Raw genomic sequence first — 16091 nt, 5'->3', positions numbered from 1 at the left:
TGGAGGCAAGAACTGCCTTATTCATCATTGTATCCCCACTGTGATATGTAGTAGAAGCCCTATAAACTATATCTAAAAGATAGGAGGCTAGTTCCAAAAGGCTTTGCTGAAACAATTTTTCAAAAAGAAGATTAAGCTCATTTGGGTTGAGCAAAGTAGCACACCAATGTAAAAAAAAAAAATGGAAAGTTATTGTGTGTGTTTTGTCCACATATCCTCAAATGGGCAGTGGTGGCCAATCCCTCCCCAAACCCTACTTTGTTCCCAGGGAAACACAAGTGATGGTCCCAAGCAAGCACAGGCAAACACATACAACCGTTTGCTTCATTTTAACACAACTGATTATACAAAATTATCCAGATTTGCTGATCACATTAAGAGGTGAATTAGAAAGTTTTCTTTGCTTTTAAAAAAAAATTTCTTTGTGTGTGTGTTGGCAGCAGTTTTTTTTTTTTTTTTGGCAGCAGTTTTAGTACATTTTTGTACTATGTATGATCATATATCATGTACAAATTGGGTTTGTACAAATTGATTTACAAATTGGGTTATATTAAGACAAAGGTGTGTATCTGAGAAGGGGGCAGATTGATGAGGCAGAAAGAAGGTAGAGAGAAGTCTAAGAAAGGATTTATGGGAGTTGTCTCCCCCTGCAGACCCTCTTACCTTGCGTGGTACCATCCAGTCCCATGATAAATTTCATTGATCTGATGATTTGCTCAGCTACTGGGGGGCTCATGGATGTAGCATAAACAGCACTATGTGAGTGAACTCTTAAATAATCCACAAGGTCCTTTAATAAAAGAGGAAACCATAAAAGAAAGCAGATAAGTCTTAGTGTTGGTTGTGAGAATTATATTTAGTCCCCTCTTCATCCACCATAGCACAAGACATTAGGTTCTCGAATGTGGTCTGATTTTCAAGGGGCATCCCCAAACTGTTTATTTTTTCTATCTTTTCTTCTTAGTCTCTCCCTTATAAACCTACAAGGTATACAAAAGTGGGATGCTGAGAATTTGCAGTTGAGGTCTGTAAGGCAAAACCATATGTATAATGGAAAAATTATTTCCCAAACATTTGTTGAATACCTAGCATGCACAGGCATTGGCTTAGTATTTAGGAGTATCCAGGAATACAGGATGTGGTTCTTGCCCTTGAGAGTATAACATTAGATTGTGCCTATGGAAAAGTAATGGGAGGAAAAGTAACAGGATATGCAGACCAGTATATGCAAAAGGGCTATAAGACTGCCGAGGAAAGAGAGGGGTATTACTAGCTGGAGGAGACAGGAAAGACTTCAGTGAGGAAGTGGAATTTTCTTCAAGAATGAAGACAGATAAAGAAGAAAAGAAAACTTGGGGTAGGGGTAGGAAGTGGCAGAAGGGAGAGGTGGGAAATTCAACCAGAGTGTAGGTTAGGACCTGATAAACTTTGGTTATGCCTTGGACAGTAGAGAACTATTGGAATTTTTGTGCAGAACTATTTGGGGTGCTGACTCACTGCAGTCTGCTGGTCTTCAGTGGTAGGAATGATTCTTCACTTGTATGCCTGACTCCCAAGGCCTAATATAAGGTGCCAGGTAAGCCCACTGAAAGCCTTAAGACATTCTAATAACCCAATGCCACAGTGGGGAGGCCTGCACTAGAGGTGCTCAGCTGTCTATTGGCTGACCAGACCATCCATTGGCCCACCTGTTCTCGCTCATGGCTTGGGACCCTCAGGATGCTCTGCAGAAAAGCTAATGGACTAATGATAGCTCTCTGAATTAGCAGTGAGTCTATAAAGGATCAGCCACCTTTTCTTCAAGAATGAGGAGACAGTTTAGAATCCCACTGAGGTGTCTTCTCTGATCATTCCGTAGTAAAGGTGATTGGGAGGCTTTGGGCAAGCCCATCTCCTCCTAAACCCCCTTCATTGGCTACCTTCAAGCTTGGGACTGTGCCCACCTTTCACTTTTCCTTGTCTCTTGGGGAATGGATGGCATGGTTGTTCACAAGCATTTTAAACATTCTTAGCTCATCTTCCTCAGTAAAGTGAATGGCCTGTCTCAGAGGTGGTTGGTGATGTGATGCATCTACCTGGCCCATGGGGGACCTGGCAGCTCCATTCTGTCCCTCCTACCTCCTTCAATGTGACCTTCATTCTAAATTCCCCCTTCCATGCATCCTTCTTCCCCAATTTCCTTTCTCCTTATTGTCTTTCATTTCACACTCTTCATTTCTTTCATTTCTTCCTTTTCTTCTACTCTGATTCCCTCTTTCCCTCTTTTGTTTCAAATTCTTCATTTAAATCTTTTTTTCTCTCCATTCCTAAGTATTTCCTTCTCCCTTCCCCTTCCTTCCCTTCCCCTCCCCCCCCCTTCCTTATCCTTTCCTTTTTCTCTTCTCTCCCTACTCTTGGGCCTTCTTCCCTGCTTTCATTTTTCCTTCCAGCATGTTTGTACGAGGACTTGCTCCAGGCTCCGTTCTAGATGTGGAAGTCAAAGAAGAGAAGGAGGATGGAAAGGCTAGTCCCTGGCAGCCATCATCCACTTACATTAAAATTAAAATTAAGTTTCTATCTATTCTTTTGTTTAGTGAATCTCATATAAGCAGTTGGGTAGGTTTTCACTATATTGGAAGAGTATATGCATGATGATGGCCTGACTTAAGGCACTGGCCACACAGTATTTGAAAAGTTCACTCTGGAGGATGGGGAAGGGAGGAGCACCTAAAGAGAGAGAGTCATTTTCCAGAGTAGCTGCAGCCAGGCTGTTCACAGCTCTATGTTCAGTGCTGCTCCATGAGCAGCAACAAGGGTTTTCTTTGTTTGTTGAGAGTTGGTACCTCCTGACAATGCTGGGGAAGCCAAGTGGGAGAGAGTGGGTAGGACACAGGCAACAGTATAATGGGGGCTCTTGTGGACTAGGGCTGGAAAAGGGCTGTTTCAAGGAGGTGATCTGGCCTTGAAGGGTGGGTGGATTTGGGCAGATGCAGAGGAAGGCGGAGGCATGAACCTGTGCTAAGATTAGGAATGAGGACAGAATCTTATCATCAAAGAATAGAGGAATCAGTTGGGAGTAGAGGGAGAAGCTATTGCTTCCAAGACAAGGTTATCCCCATGAAGGGAAGTGTGACCGAGAATATACAGGACAAGCTCTGGAACTGGACTGCTTGGGTTCAAGTCCTGGCTCTCCCACTTACTGATATGTGACCACTGGCAAGTTACTAAACCTCTCTGTGCTCTACTTTACTTCTCTGAAAGATGAGATAATGGTAATACTAACTTCAGGGTCATTATGAAAATTAAATGAGTTAATATATATATAGTGTCTAGAAAAGTGTCTGGTACATAGCGAACACCCAATGAGATTGGCAGTTATTGTTAATGGATTGTCAATTTGGAGACTCTTAGAGCTGGGAGCATGGGTTAGGACCAAAATACAAAAACTCCTCGAAGTGTCTCTATCCCAGCCCCCTCATTTGGCAGAGGGTGATGTTCTAAAGTTAGGGAACTACACATTGGTACCCCCAGGGAGCAAACCAAAAGTTTTCAGCCCAGCTCTTCCTCCAACCTTATTGGGGTAGTAAAGGTAGGAGGGGAAATAAAGGAAAAGAGAAGCATTTTAAAGAAAAGAGTACCTAGACTTGATGACAGTTGGCATGGCCCCGAAAACATAATAGGGCTCGAAGTTAACACCACAGTTGATATTCCTTGGCCACTTGAGGCTCCATTTTAAGAACTTTACATGGATTAACTTATTTTACCTTCCCAATCACTCTGAGGTAGGTATTATTTTTATCTCCCTTTTATAGTTGGGATGACTGAGTCACAGAACAGATCAGAAAATTATCCAACCAAAACATGGTTGGATAACAAGGATTTGGACCCAAAGAGCATGACTCTGGAGTCCCTATCCTTAGCACCACACTATATATAATTCTATTCCAGACTGGAGACCTGGCTAGCCACATGGTGATGGGGGAAGGCTAGCCCAAAGCCCAACTCCTTCATTTCCACTTCACCTGTGGTGCTTTCCCTAGTTCACAGATTGCTCATTTTTGGGGTGGGGAGGAGGGGTGAATCCCCAATATACTCAAGTGTTAACAGTACTAAACTACAGACTGAATTGCATCAGTCTCAAAATGCTTTGGGGCTATTGCTCTTATTTCTCCAAAGTGAGTGAGACCCCCTTGAGAGCAGGGATGGGGTTACACACTCTAAAATCCACAGTGGTGGGTACCCAGCAGGGGCCTGATAAATACTGGTGATCTAATGAAAAGCAGAAGGGTTTTAGGGACTGAGGAAGGATGGTGAGGGTCCCTGAAGTATATAGGGAACTACTAAGCTGCATTCTTAGGAACAAGTATAAAAATATTCTCTTAGTCTTGGGGCATCAATGGCGAAGATCAAAGAAACAAAACCAAGCTTCTTTGGGTTCCTCAAGGGTTCTTGTCAATGTCCCCAACCCGTAATTTTCCTTTCCAAATTGGGAAATTTCATAAAGCCAAGGTTGTGTGCATTCTTAGTTTGAATAAATGCCTCATCAGTGCAGTTATCATTCCCTTTTAACATTAAGACTATGTTGCCCACAATCTTACTTCTTTTAGACTGGGTCCCCTTCCTCTGAGGGTCTGATTTTATGGACACATCTAATTTTCTTGCGTGCTTCAGAAAGTGGGACTCCTTAGGTAACTTCTGCAGAGCATCAAAGAAGGTCTTGATGCCCTGTTTCTGATTCCCTCCTTGCATTCTGCCATTGGGCATGGGGAGCCATGAATTAGGAGTTGGCTTTGGTCTCTTCAAGGAAAGTCTGGGTTATGTCTTCCTTCAAAGTGGGTTAAAGGTCTCCTCATACCGAGGTTTCCAAGTCCATTTGTAAGTTCAAAACCCTGATTATTTTCTCTACCCATAGGGCTGGAGTTCAAGGGCAAGGGTGGTTTGCTGAGGAAATCAGACAGGAGGCTCTTAGAATAAACATCTTGGTGTTTATACTGTGACCCCCATTTACTTCAAAGGGCTGTTAAATGCAGCCCGGGGCTGAGCACACAGGGCAGAGCTGGCTCCTGCCAGGGGCCTGCCTGTCTGGCGCCCAGGTTTCTGGGGCTAATGCTCACCCCAAACTTGGCTGCCCTGTCTGACTTCCCTCCTCCGGAATTCCAGCCCTGCGACCTGTCAGTCATGAAGGCTACCTTTGCTTCACTCATTTGCAGGTCTCTGCTCAGGCTGGGGAGGCTATGAAAGCCAGTGTTTAGCAGCAGACATACAAGGGCACTCAGGACACATGCCCGAGAAAGACTTGGACTCCCCAAAGCAGGGTCTTTAGTGTTGACCACACCTTCTCAGCAACTGGACTGACAGAAAGTAAAAAATAAACATAAACCTAATTTCATCAGCTCAGGTATCCTTCAAAGAAGCCATTCATGGCATGGAGCTCCGACAGGTGGAGACAAGTAATTATCTCTGACATTTCACCTCAAAGGTCTTGAATAGACAGAATGTTCCAAGTTGGGTTGTTCACAGATCATCTACAGTAGTTCCAAACTCAAAGTGAATAAAATAGCAAAATCTTGCTGGCTCTGGAGAGACCATTTTGTCAGTTTCCCTAAGTAGGGGAGAGAAGGTTGAGGCTGGGGCAGTAAATTCCAATAAGCAGAGATGAATTTATCGGACATTCTGTGACAGCCAGCCTGAGGCCAAGACAAAATCTCTACTCTCTGTGGTACTATCTTAGCAAATCAGTTTTTTTCTCCCCTTGTTTGTTTTCAAACACTTTTCCTTTCGTGACAGATCTGGTCCCTAATGTACATGTTCCTGACCTTGACCAGCTCCAGAAGGACTTCTAGAGCCCCCTAGAAACTGTTACTAGGAATATAGTCCCTCTATTACTAACCCTAACATTGACATTTAAAAAGAGAGCCAGACAGTTTTATCTTTGTCTAGACTTTTTGACCCAAGTAGTTATTTTCAGATCTCAAGAAAGATCCCCATGAACATAGTAAAATTGAAATTATTAGGGTTTCAGAAAAATGTAAAGTCCTAGTGTGTGTGCTTTAACATTTTTTGGTTCATTTTGTTGCTTTTGTACCCATTATTAGAATCCTGGATGTTTTGCTGTTACTCCCCCCCTACCCCCCAGTTGAGGTATACACTCCAAAATATCCAGGAAAAAATATGATGAAACTCTATAAAAACTGTACTCTAATTATTTAAATAGCTAAATATAAAGATCTCTTTCAAATTAAAACTGTTAGCATTTGTCCAATCCTCTGTCCTTTTAGTTAAAAAACATAGTTTAAAACATACTCTAAGTGAAAATTTTTCGCAAAAATAATTCAAAATCCAGGGGAATAAAAACTATGATTTAAATGGAAACTACACATAATTTAAAATTAACATAACTTAAAAAATTGAAGGTACAGATGAGCAGATGCAAAAATTCCATTAACTCTTGGGCTTCTCAGGTTGGAAGGAATCCAGTTTATCTGGATTTGCCACAGACTCATCAAAACCATTCCAGACAGGTGTGTATTTGACTGATTTTGAAATCGTCAGGGAACGACGCATATAAACACTTTTCACAAGTGGCCTCCAGTCTCTCGCTCACCCTCACGTCTTGAAAACTGCCCTATGTTTTCTAGGTTTTGCATCTTGTTTGAGGGCAGTTAAGTCTCAGAATAGGCTAAGGGACCTCTGCCAAAGACGCTCTAATTCTTGCTGCCATCTAGTGGTAAATTCAGAGACTGCAGTGTAGTATGGAGGGGGCGGAGAATGACAGAGGCTCTGGAAAGGGAGCGGGAGGTTGGGGGGTAGGGATGATGCTGTTCTTTGGATCCAAGCATACAGAGAATGAATATTTTAAAGAGCAAGGAAATGAATAGATCTACACATTTTTCTGCATTGCGACTAATGTAAATAATAACTTTCCATGATTTCCCAGTATCTATCCCAAATGTATACAAGTTACATGGACAAGAACAAATACACTTTTAAAATAGTCCCACTGGCTTGAGGGTAGAGAGTAAGAGAAACCAGAGTGAGCTGGTCCTAACTTCAGGCCAGTCATGAGCTTTTGTTTAAAGTGGGTATCTGATGAAGGAACTCCAGGGGGAACATGTGACATCTACCAAATTTGACAACATTTCAAGGATCCGCTCACTTCAGTTTATTCAGGTGCCCTTGGTTCAGGAAACAGAGTTACGCTTGGTTAAAAATTTTGTAGCTCAGAACTGCTGCTAAAGTAATCACAAAACCACAAGCTCACAAAGCAATGTAGCCCGGATAAGGGACCTCCTGAATTTGAGACCCTCCGATCCCTCTGCTTCCACAGTTGGGGAAGGGAACATTTAACCTTTCACCAGATTTAGCTAAATTTTGTAGGATCCTAAGCATTCCCGATGTTTTTAGCATTACCCAGCTAATTCCCACAGGCCAGTGGAGGGAGGATGGAAAACAGTGCTTTGGGCTCAGAAGAAAGTAATGCTTGTTGAAGGGTCAAGACCATTGAAAACCCTGAACATTTTAAGCATTTGTGCATCTCATGGTCACAGTGAAGTCTGTTGTTTTAAATCATAGGCTTTCAATGGCCAGACTGTCTTCTGCTGCAATCCCTGATTTGTCTAACTGGTTTATCAGGAGTCTGAATCTTGTTCCTGCTGGTGACAATGAGTAAGGAATTGGGAATTTTGGATAAGCTGTGGATGCCACCTGCATGCACTGGTTTTGGGCCTGGTGTGCCTCCTTGGTTGGAGCCAACATCACTGTCACAAGTCACTCTGGGACAGGTGTAGGCTTGTCTGAGATAGCTATCAGGATTTGGATACAGGCAGACTACTGGCTTCCTTATCCCTCAAATCCAGGCTGAAGTTTTCACTTTCTCTTTCTCCCTGGACCCTCTCTCCTCTCTTTAATTTCTTTTAAACATTTATTGGTTTATATTGGCAACCCCCTTGGTGATATTGGCTTAAAACTACAGGGATAACACTCCATAGTCTGATCCCATCGGATCCGAATTTTAAGTCATGTAGATAAGACATGAGAGGGGCATCTGGCTGGCTCAGTTGGTTCAGCATGCGATTCTTGATCTTGGGGTCATGAGTTTGAGCCCCACACTGGGGGATAAAGATTACTTAAAAAAAGAAATAAATAATAAATAAAATCTTTAAAAAAAGATATTAGAGGGTGGCGCAATTTGACCTATGGCTTATCCAAAATTTGGGAGAGAATTATTTTGCACAGAAAATCTCTTAGAAGGGCATTTCAGATCTTACTACGAATTTGATTAAAACTCTTAAAATCCAGAATTTGTTGCACAGGGTCAACCTCATTAATATCTGACCTTTGCCCACTGTTACTGTTACCTGCTTTATGTTTTTCATGCCACAAAACCCAAACTACTTATAGCTCTGTAACATCCCCTTATCATTTCTGAGGTTTGCTATATATTATTCCCTCTTTTTGAAATATACCCTCCCCCCATCATTTGTCTACAAGGATGATATTTATTCTGAGACTCCTTAGATGCTACCCTGCAGAGTTAACCATCCCTCTCCTTGTATTAAGTCTTTGCCTGGGTACACTGCTGGTGTCATTTTATTATAATGTGATTATACATCATATGCTCTTCTTCACCACTAGAGGGAGAGTTCCTTGCCATTCTGGGCCTACGTGACCGTGGACCCACCGTATCCAGGCTGCCATGATCTACTGAGGTGTGCTGAATTGAGCTGAAGCTCTCAAGGAATCCACAGAAACCCTGCAGACTGTGTCCCCAGAGCATTCAGGTTTTAAATAGACACAGGGAATCCCTGGCTTACCTTCCTTCCAGCTATGTAACCTCCTGCGGCTCCAAAACTTTTGGTGAATGTGCCCATAAACACATCAACATCTCGAGGGTCCAGTCCAAAGAATTCTATAACACCCCGGCCGGTTGGGCCCACGGACCCAATACTGTGAGCTTCATCTATGTAGAGGTAAGCCTTGTACTTCTTCTTTAGAGCCACGATCTGGGGCAGATCCACGATGGAACCTTCCATGCTAGGGCATAAGGAGAAATGCTTGTCACTTGTGTATACTTTCCTGGGAAGCCCTGTGATGGTCTCCCTTCCAATCCTTGTTAGACAGCCTTTCCTGACACCAGTCAGTGGTGACAGGGACATGCAATTCCTTTTTTCTTAAGGCATATTTTAGTTGGCTAAGACAACCTTCTCAATCTTGTAAAGCTAATCTGGCATTATTTTATTTGAAAAAAAATAATTTATGTTCAATAGATTGAAGTGCTTTGAGTTGTTATAGCTAACTCCCAAGTAAACAATTAGCTTACAGCATTGCTGATCAATTTATTTGTAAAATCAGCTAGTGTAACTAGACTGAGCATTTTGGATTCTAGGTATTTTGCTAGTTTTAATGAAATTGATCTATGGTAATCTATCTTTGTCAGCTTGCTGCTGTCTATTGGACTAATTCTATCTGACCTAGACTCAGTGCTTGAATTGCCAAAGAGTAAAGGAAAGAATTAAAAACACACAAAAGAACTTTGCTTAAGACACATAGTATTAAAAAAAGCACAATAGAAAGTTCTTAGGATCTCCTGTTCAGTGCTCATTGGAAGTCAAGGGTATGTTGAGGCATCTGGTAGTGTCCTCTCTTTCTGTTCCTTTAGGGCAATGGTTCTCGTTCTTGAAGGAGCATCAGAATTCCCTGATTTGTTAAAACACAGATTATGCTCCCCTCCATGACCCTGAGTTTCTGATTTGGCAGGTTTGGGGTGGGCTGAAAATTTGTATTTCTACCAAGCTCCCAGGAGACATCCTACTGCTGGTTGGGGACAACATTTTGAGAACCACTGCCATAGATGAACCCTTTTGTTTTAGCCCTAAGTGCCTAACTTTTCATAGTACTGTAAATTGCAAAAATACTTCAAGTCCTCCAAAAAAGGGAAAAATATGAAGTAAATAAATAACATTCACATTTACATGGCACCTTTGGAACTCAATGGATTTAAAAGGACTTTTGGCTTTAATCAGTTCTCACAACACTTTCTGGTCTGTGTCTACACCACACACAGTTTTGACTGCACTGACAGGCGAATTCTATGAAAACACACAGACTCTCATCCTCACCACACAAAGGAGCTTGTCAAACAACTCAAGCAACCCTTCAATTTAGTTCAAGAACTAATCAATTGATGCAAACAGAAAGTTGAACTTATCCCTTCTTCCTAATTAGTTTATTTATTAAATTTAATGTATTATAAAAATAAACATAAGTGTTAGGTGAATTCAGTCAAAATAGTCCGGCTGGTTGTGCAGTTACCCCAGGCCAAGAAGTGTTGGTTTGGAGGGAGTAGGATGACCATCAAGTGCAGCATTTGTGCTTGTGTCTTCTTTAAGGACTTTATTCTTTAGAGCAGTCACAACAAAACTAAGCAGAAGGTAAAGATTTCCCATTTACTTCCTGCCCCACATACGTGTAAACATCCCCCACCAGGGCAGTCCATTTGTTACAAATGAACCTACCCGGACACATCATTGTAACCCAAAGTTCATAGTTAACATGAGGGCTGCCTCTTGGTGTTGTGCATTCTCTGTTTGGACAAATGTATGATAACATGTATCCATCATTATGGTATCTTACATTCTATTTTTTACTGCCCTACAAATCCACTGTTCGTTCCTCTCCCCACCCAACCTCTGCAACTACTGATCTTTTCATTGTCTCCATAGTTTTGCCTTTTCCAGAATGCCATATAGTTGGAATCATGCACTATTCAGCCTTTCGGGATTGGTTTCTTTCCACCTAATAATATGCATTTAGGTTTCTACCATGTCTTTTCATGGCTCGAGGGCTCATTTCTTTTTAGTGCTAAATAGCATTCCATTGTCTGGATGTCCCACATTTTACTTATTCATTCACTGACTGAAGGACATTTTGGTTGCTTCCAAGTTTTGGGAATTATGAATATAGATAGTATAAACATCCATGTGCAGGGTTTTGTGTGGACACAAGTTTTCACAAGTTTGGGTAAATACCAAGGAGCATGATTGCTGGATTGTATGGTAAGAGTATGTTTAACTTTGTAAGAAACCACCAAACTGTCCTCCAAAGTGGCTCTGCTATTTTGCCTTCCCACCACCAATGTATGAGCCTTCCTGTTGCTGCACATCCTCATCAGTCTTCCAGATTCTGGCCTCCTAACAGGTATGTAGTGGTATCTTAATTGCTTTAATTTACATTTCCCTGATGACATATGATGTGAAGCATCTTTTCCTATGTGTATTTCCATTTCCATATCTTCTTTGGTGGGGTGTCTGCTAAGGTCTTTTCGATCAGGTTGTTTGCTTTCTTACTGTTGAATTTTAAGAGTTCTTTGTATATTTTAGATAATAGTTCTTTATCAGGTGTATCTTTTGCAAATATTTTCTCCCAGTCTGTGGCTTGTCTTCTCATTTTCTTGGGATGGTCTTCCACAAAGCACAAGTTGTTAATCTTAATGAAGTCCAGCTTATTGCATTTGTGTTTTTCACAAGGTCATTCTGAATGGCTGGTTTCAGATTTTAATGAAATGAAAACCAAATATACTCATCTTCTCTTACATAAGTCTCTGAGTTAATTCCAGTATTTTTTTAGATTGTTAACATGGTTTTCATTGAGGGGAGAAGGTACGGCCATCTGACTCAGCTTAGATTGTAGCCACACCACTTACCAACTGAGGACTTGGGCAACTTACATGATGTTCTCTGCCTCAGTTATCTGAGATGTAAAGTAAGCATGATGATGGAACCCTCCTTATAAGGTCTTTCCAAGGCAGCCTAGAAATGATGTTTGTTAAGTGTCTGGCACATAATGAGCTCTCATTGGGTTGTTCCTTTTTTTAGGAGGAGCTTAGGAGGAAATGTTTGCAGTGAGGCTTGACTTGAGAAATGGGGAGCCCTTGACAATGCTCTGTGTTGAATCTCTTAGGAAAGAGGCATATGGGTGTCATACATAATAAACGGCTATATGCCCTCAAAATTCTAGGATCTACTTCTCATCTTTAACATGTTATAATTTGGTAACACAACTATGCTGAAAACCTGACATGTCACAAATAACCATTCTTTGTTCTGGAACTGAATTTGGTAGGAGGCAGAGTTAATGCTGAACAGTTTGAAGACACTCAAGGCAGCTAATTAGCCATCCTTTGCTGGGGCTGGTCTAGCTGATGTTGGGAGTCTGCCCACCTGGTTTATATTTCTTCCTCCAGGATTAATGACTCTACAGTACTGCTGATTTCTGGAGTTACTGCAAGGCACACATGAGTCTTAGGGAGAACTCAGCTTTTTTTTTTTTTTAAAGATTTTATTTATTCATTTAATTGACAGGGAGAGAGAGAGAGAGACAGCGTGAGAGGGAACACAAGCAGGGGGAGTGGGAGAGGGAGAAGCAGGCTTCTGGCTGAGCAGGGAGCCGGATGCGGGGCTCGATCCCAGGACCCTGGGATCATGACCTGAGCTGAAGGCAGTCGCTTAACCAACTGAGCCACCCAGGCGCCCCAGAACTTAGCCTTTATAAAGTGTTATATTCACCCGCACTAAGTTTTCATTTTCTCAATGTGACCAAATTTGAATCAAACCCTTTCCTATAGTGGGATATTGAGATTGGTGCATGCATTGAAAAGGGTTTCTGTGTTATTCCTTTAAATTGCTGTCAGAAAACACAGTGCCAAAAATGAAAAAGAAAACAAGGACTGTGTTTTATTTTTTTCTTCCTGAATGGCAAGTTGTGTTTTCTTTTGACTTCAATAAAAGAAAAACAACTAAAATAAAACTGTAGGTAGAGATAATTCCACCACTTAATTTGAAGCTCTGTGCGGGGACTTGAATTAGTCTTAAACCAGCAAGCCGGTGAATAATTTCTTTATATCTTTTCTGTTACATAATGTATTAGCTAAGTGACAAGACTCTTTTTTGAAATTTCCCTCTCCTCACCTTCTCCTCCACATATAGAGCAATATTATCCATTGGCAGGATTGGGAATTAAACCACTGGTCTGCCAACTTACATGGTGGAAAAATCTCCTTGGTGGGCCCCAAGTATAATCCAGGGAAGAAAAGGGGGTGAAAAGAGAAAAAGAAGAGAGCTAAGACTAATTAAAGATAAAGTACTTTCTTTTCCTTTTTTTTCCTATTTGTTTAAACCATAGGTTAAAGTTCTCAATCACTAAACTTACACTGTTTTTGGGAGGAGAAGGGCTTACATCCTTAGAGAGAATGGCATTCTGAGATTTAAATATTTGTTTTCGTATGTGTTTTCTGAAAGGGCTGGGTACTCTTTCTCTATACTTCTTATTTTGAAAGTTTGGGCTCCAGTTATGCGACTTTATCTCCCAGGTTATTTGGGACCCCCTGCCCTTCTCTAGTATATTTTTGAATAATTTTGAGATTTCTCAACCACAATGAGTCAAACAACTAGACTTTTCAGAGACACAAAACTGGAAGAGTCTGACTTTAAAACAATACTTAAAAGAAAATGCAGACAATAACACTATAATAATATGATTGTAGTTTTAAGCCCCAAATCAGGAACTCATGGAACTTTAGATCTCAAGTTTCACTCTCCCTATTTTACAGATGAAGGAACTGAGCCCTGGATGGGTAAATGGTGAAGGTCACATGGAGGACTTTACATTTTCCATGTTTACTTCATCGGATGGGAACACACGGATGGAGTCTTCTGTTGATACTGGGCCTCTGTCCCAGCAGGGCTACCTGGTTTGGATCCTGGCTCTATTTCACCTCAGTTATCTGCCCTGGGTCAAGGGTCTTCATCTTCACAGTAATCTCAAAGGTACTGGGGAGGTTTACTCAAGATCACACGTGTGAAGCGAGGAGTAGACACCGAGTAAATAAATGCAAACTCCTTCCCCTGACATCCATCCTTCAGCTGGGTGAAGAGAAAACAGCTTCACTATGCAGAGAGCTTATTGTTTTCCATGCTGCAACTTCCTCAGCTGAAAAGAAATTTAATGATGAGGACAGCTGCCCTTGGTTGTGGGCTTACCACGGGCTGGGCTTCTGTCAAGAACGAGGCTCTATGACCTTAATACTTACAAAAGAACTCTATGAAGGGCACAGAACCATAGGTGACAACACTGGGATTTGAACCCAGATCCTAGGCCTCCCTCCAGATCTTGGCTCCTCCATATTATCTATATATATAATGAGACTTAGATGGTTTATGGATGGTGACATTACTATTGTTGTTATTGTTGGTATAATTATCATTATCATAACTGCTTTTGTGGAGTTTATGGATTTCTTAGACTTGGTATCTGGCTTTTTCTACCTTGATACCTGTCTGAAACCACTGGATTTGGTTGACTGCTTTTTTTAGGAATTATGAAAAAATTGATTTCTGGGGCATTTGTGGTGGTGGTGGTGGTGGGGACTTTGCCCTTGGTGGCAAACCACAGCGATAGATTAAAAAAAAAAAATCTGGGAGTGAAAATTCAAAGGAGGCTTTGTGTTGATGTCAACAAGGTATGTTTCCATAACACATTACTAAAAAGTAGAAGTGCATTCATGAACTGTTGATTTCACATCCCTAACCCTAGCCCTTCGGAAAATTTTGTGGGAAATAATTTCATTTTTTGGTGATAGCAGCAAATGAGAACATCCACTATGTTCCAGAACTCCAGTCTCGGTTAGCCTTATTTTACAAATGAGGAAACTGAGGCCCGAGGAAGTACTGAGGCTTGTCTAAGAGGTGCCCTGCTTCCTAACTATGAATGGGCCCTTTGAGGTCACAGTTTCACGTAAAGACAAGAGGGGCGCCTCGGCAGCTCAGTCGTTAAGCATCTGCCTTCAGCTCAGGTCATGATCTCAGGGTTCTGGGATCGAGCCCCACATCTGGCTCCCTGCTTCTCCCTCTCCCACTCCCGCTGTTTGTGTTCCTGCTCTTGCTATCTCTCTGTCAAGTAAATAGATAAAATCTTTAAAAAAAAAAGACAAGATTCTGTGCAGATGAGATAAAATACATCTCTCTATGAAGGGAAGTCCATGGCAAGTGGAGGTTTCATTGTACAAATAAATGCCAGGCTGATTGAACCACTGTGGTAGATTGCCTCCAAAGATGGCTGCCTGCAAGTCTTCCCATCCCTCTACACCCAAGTCAATCCTCCCATCAAGAGGTGGGTTCTATTTCCCTTCCCCTTGAATCTGGGCTGGGCTTTCACCATACTTTGACCAATAGAGCATGGCAGAGGGATGCTATACCAGTTCTGGGCCCTGCCCTTAAAAGACTGGTAGCTTCTGCTCTCATTCTCTCAGAAGACGGCACCATGTTGTAAGGAAGTTCTGGCTTGACTGTTGAGTGAGAAGAGCCTATAGACCAAGCACCCCAGAGAAGAGAAGGGAACAAGGTACTTCAGCCAACAACTAGTACTGAGTGAGGTCATTTTAGATGTTCCAGATCCCAGCTGGACTCCCAGGTGAATGCTCCCCATGAATGACCCCAGCCAACACCATATGGAGCAGAAGAACTGCCCAATGGGTCCAGGCAACCCACCGTGGTGTGGGAAATGATAACTTATTGCGGTGTAAGCCATTATGCTTTGGGCGGTTTGTTACACAGTATCAGATAACAGAGCAGGCCCCCATTGCTAGTGAGGCCCAGGTTGTGGTTTGGTGCCATGCAGGCTTGGAGGCAGAAGTCCACACCTGGCTCTGCTGTCCTCCTGAGATCATGGTAGGACACAGGCCCAGCCATTAACAAGCCCTGCTGCTGGAGTGGGTTCTCTGTGTAACTGATGGGAACAGTTGACAGTAAAATGCTAGTGGTCCACTTAATTTCAGCCATGATCAAAGTACTTTAAACATAACTTTCCTTTAGTGGAGCCAAGTTTTGTTTATTTGCAGCTGGATTCTGTCAACTCTGGTTAAAGAAGATGCCCAGTCTGCCCTCCCTGAGCTGATCCGTGCTCTTGCAAGTCCAGGCCTGAATGACAGGTGTTTAGATAAGAGCTCCCTTCCCCATCTGGCAGCTGGCACAGATCACACAGAGAGAAAGACCTGGCTTTGAGGTTATTACAGCCCAGAGTCAATATGAGATTATTTCCGAAAAGTAGCAAGTTCAAGG

The 16091-nt window shown here is 42.0% G+C and overlaps 1 protein-coding gene across 1 annotated transcript in view; it reads right to left on the bottom strand.

The window, feature by feature from the left end:
- SPTLC3 (serine palmitoyltransferase long chain base subunit 3) overlaps positions 1-16091 on the bottom strand; it is a 64539-nt gene that overhangs the window by 35270 nt on the left and 13178 nt on the right. The window contains exons 4-5 of the mRNA XM_081832291.1: positions 8793-9012; positions 664-790 (exon numbers count right to left, since the gene is read on the bottom strand). Of these exons, the coding sequence (XP_081688417.1) occupies positions 664-790; positions 8793-9012 (347 nt within the window). The remainder of the gene's footprint in view (positions 1-663; positions 791-8792; positions 9013-16091) is intronic.

The sequence above is a fragment of the Leptonychotes weddellii genome, chromosome 10, assembly GCF_054177405.1.
Source record: "Leptonychotes weddellii isolate Sample4059 chromosome 10, ASM5417740v2, whole genome shotgun sequence".
Classification (NCBI taxonomy): domain Eukaryota; kingdom Metazoa; phylum Chordata; class Mammalia; order Carnivora; family Phocidae; genus Leptonychotes; species Leptonychotes weddellii.
The sequence above is the reverse complement of the archived record's forward strand: the minus strand, read 5'-3'. Positions and strand labels throughout refer to the sequence as shown.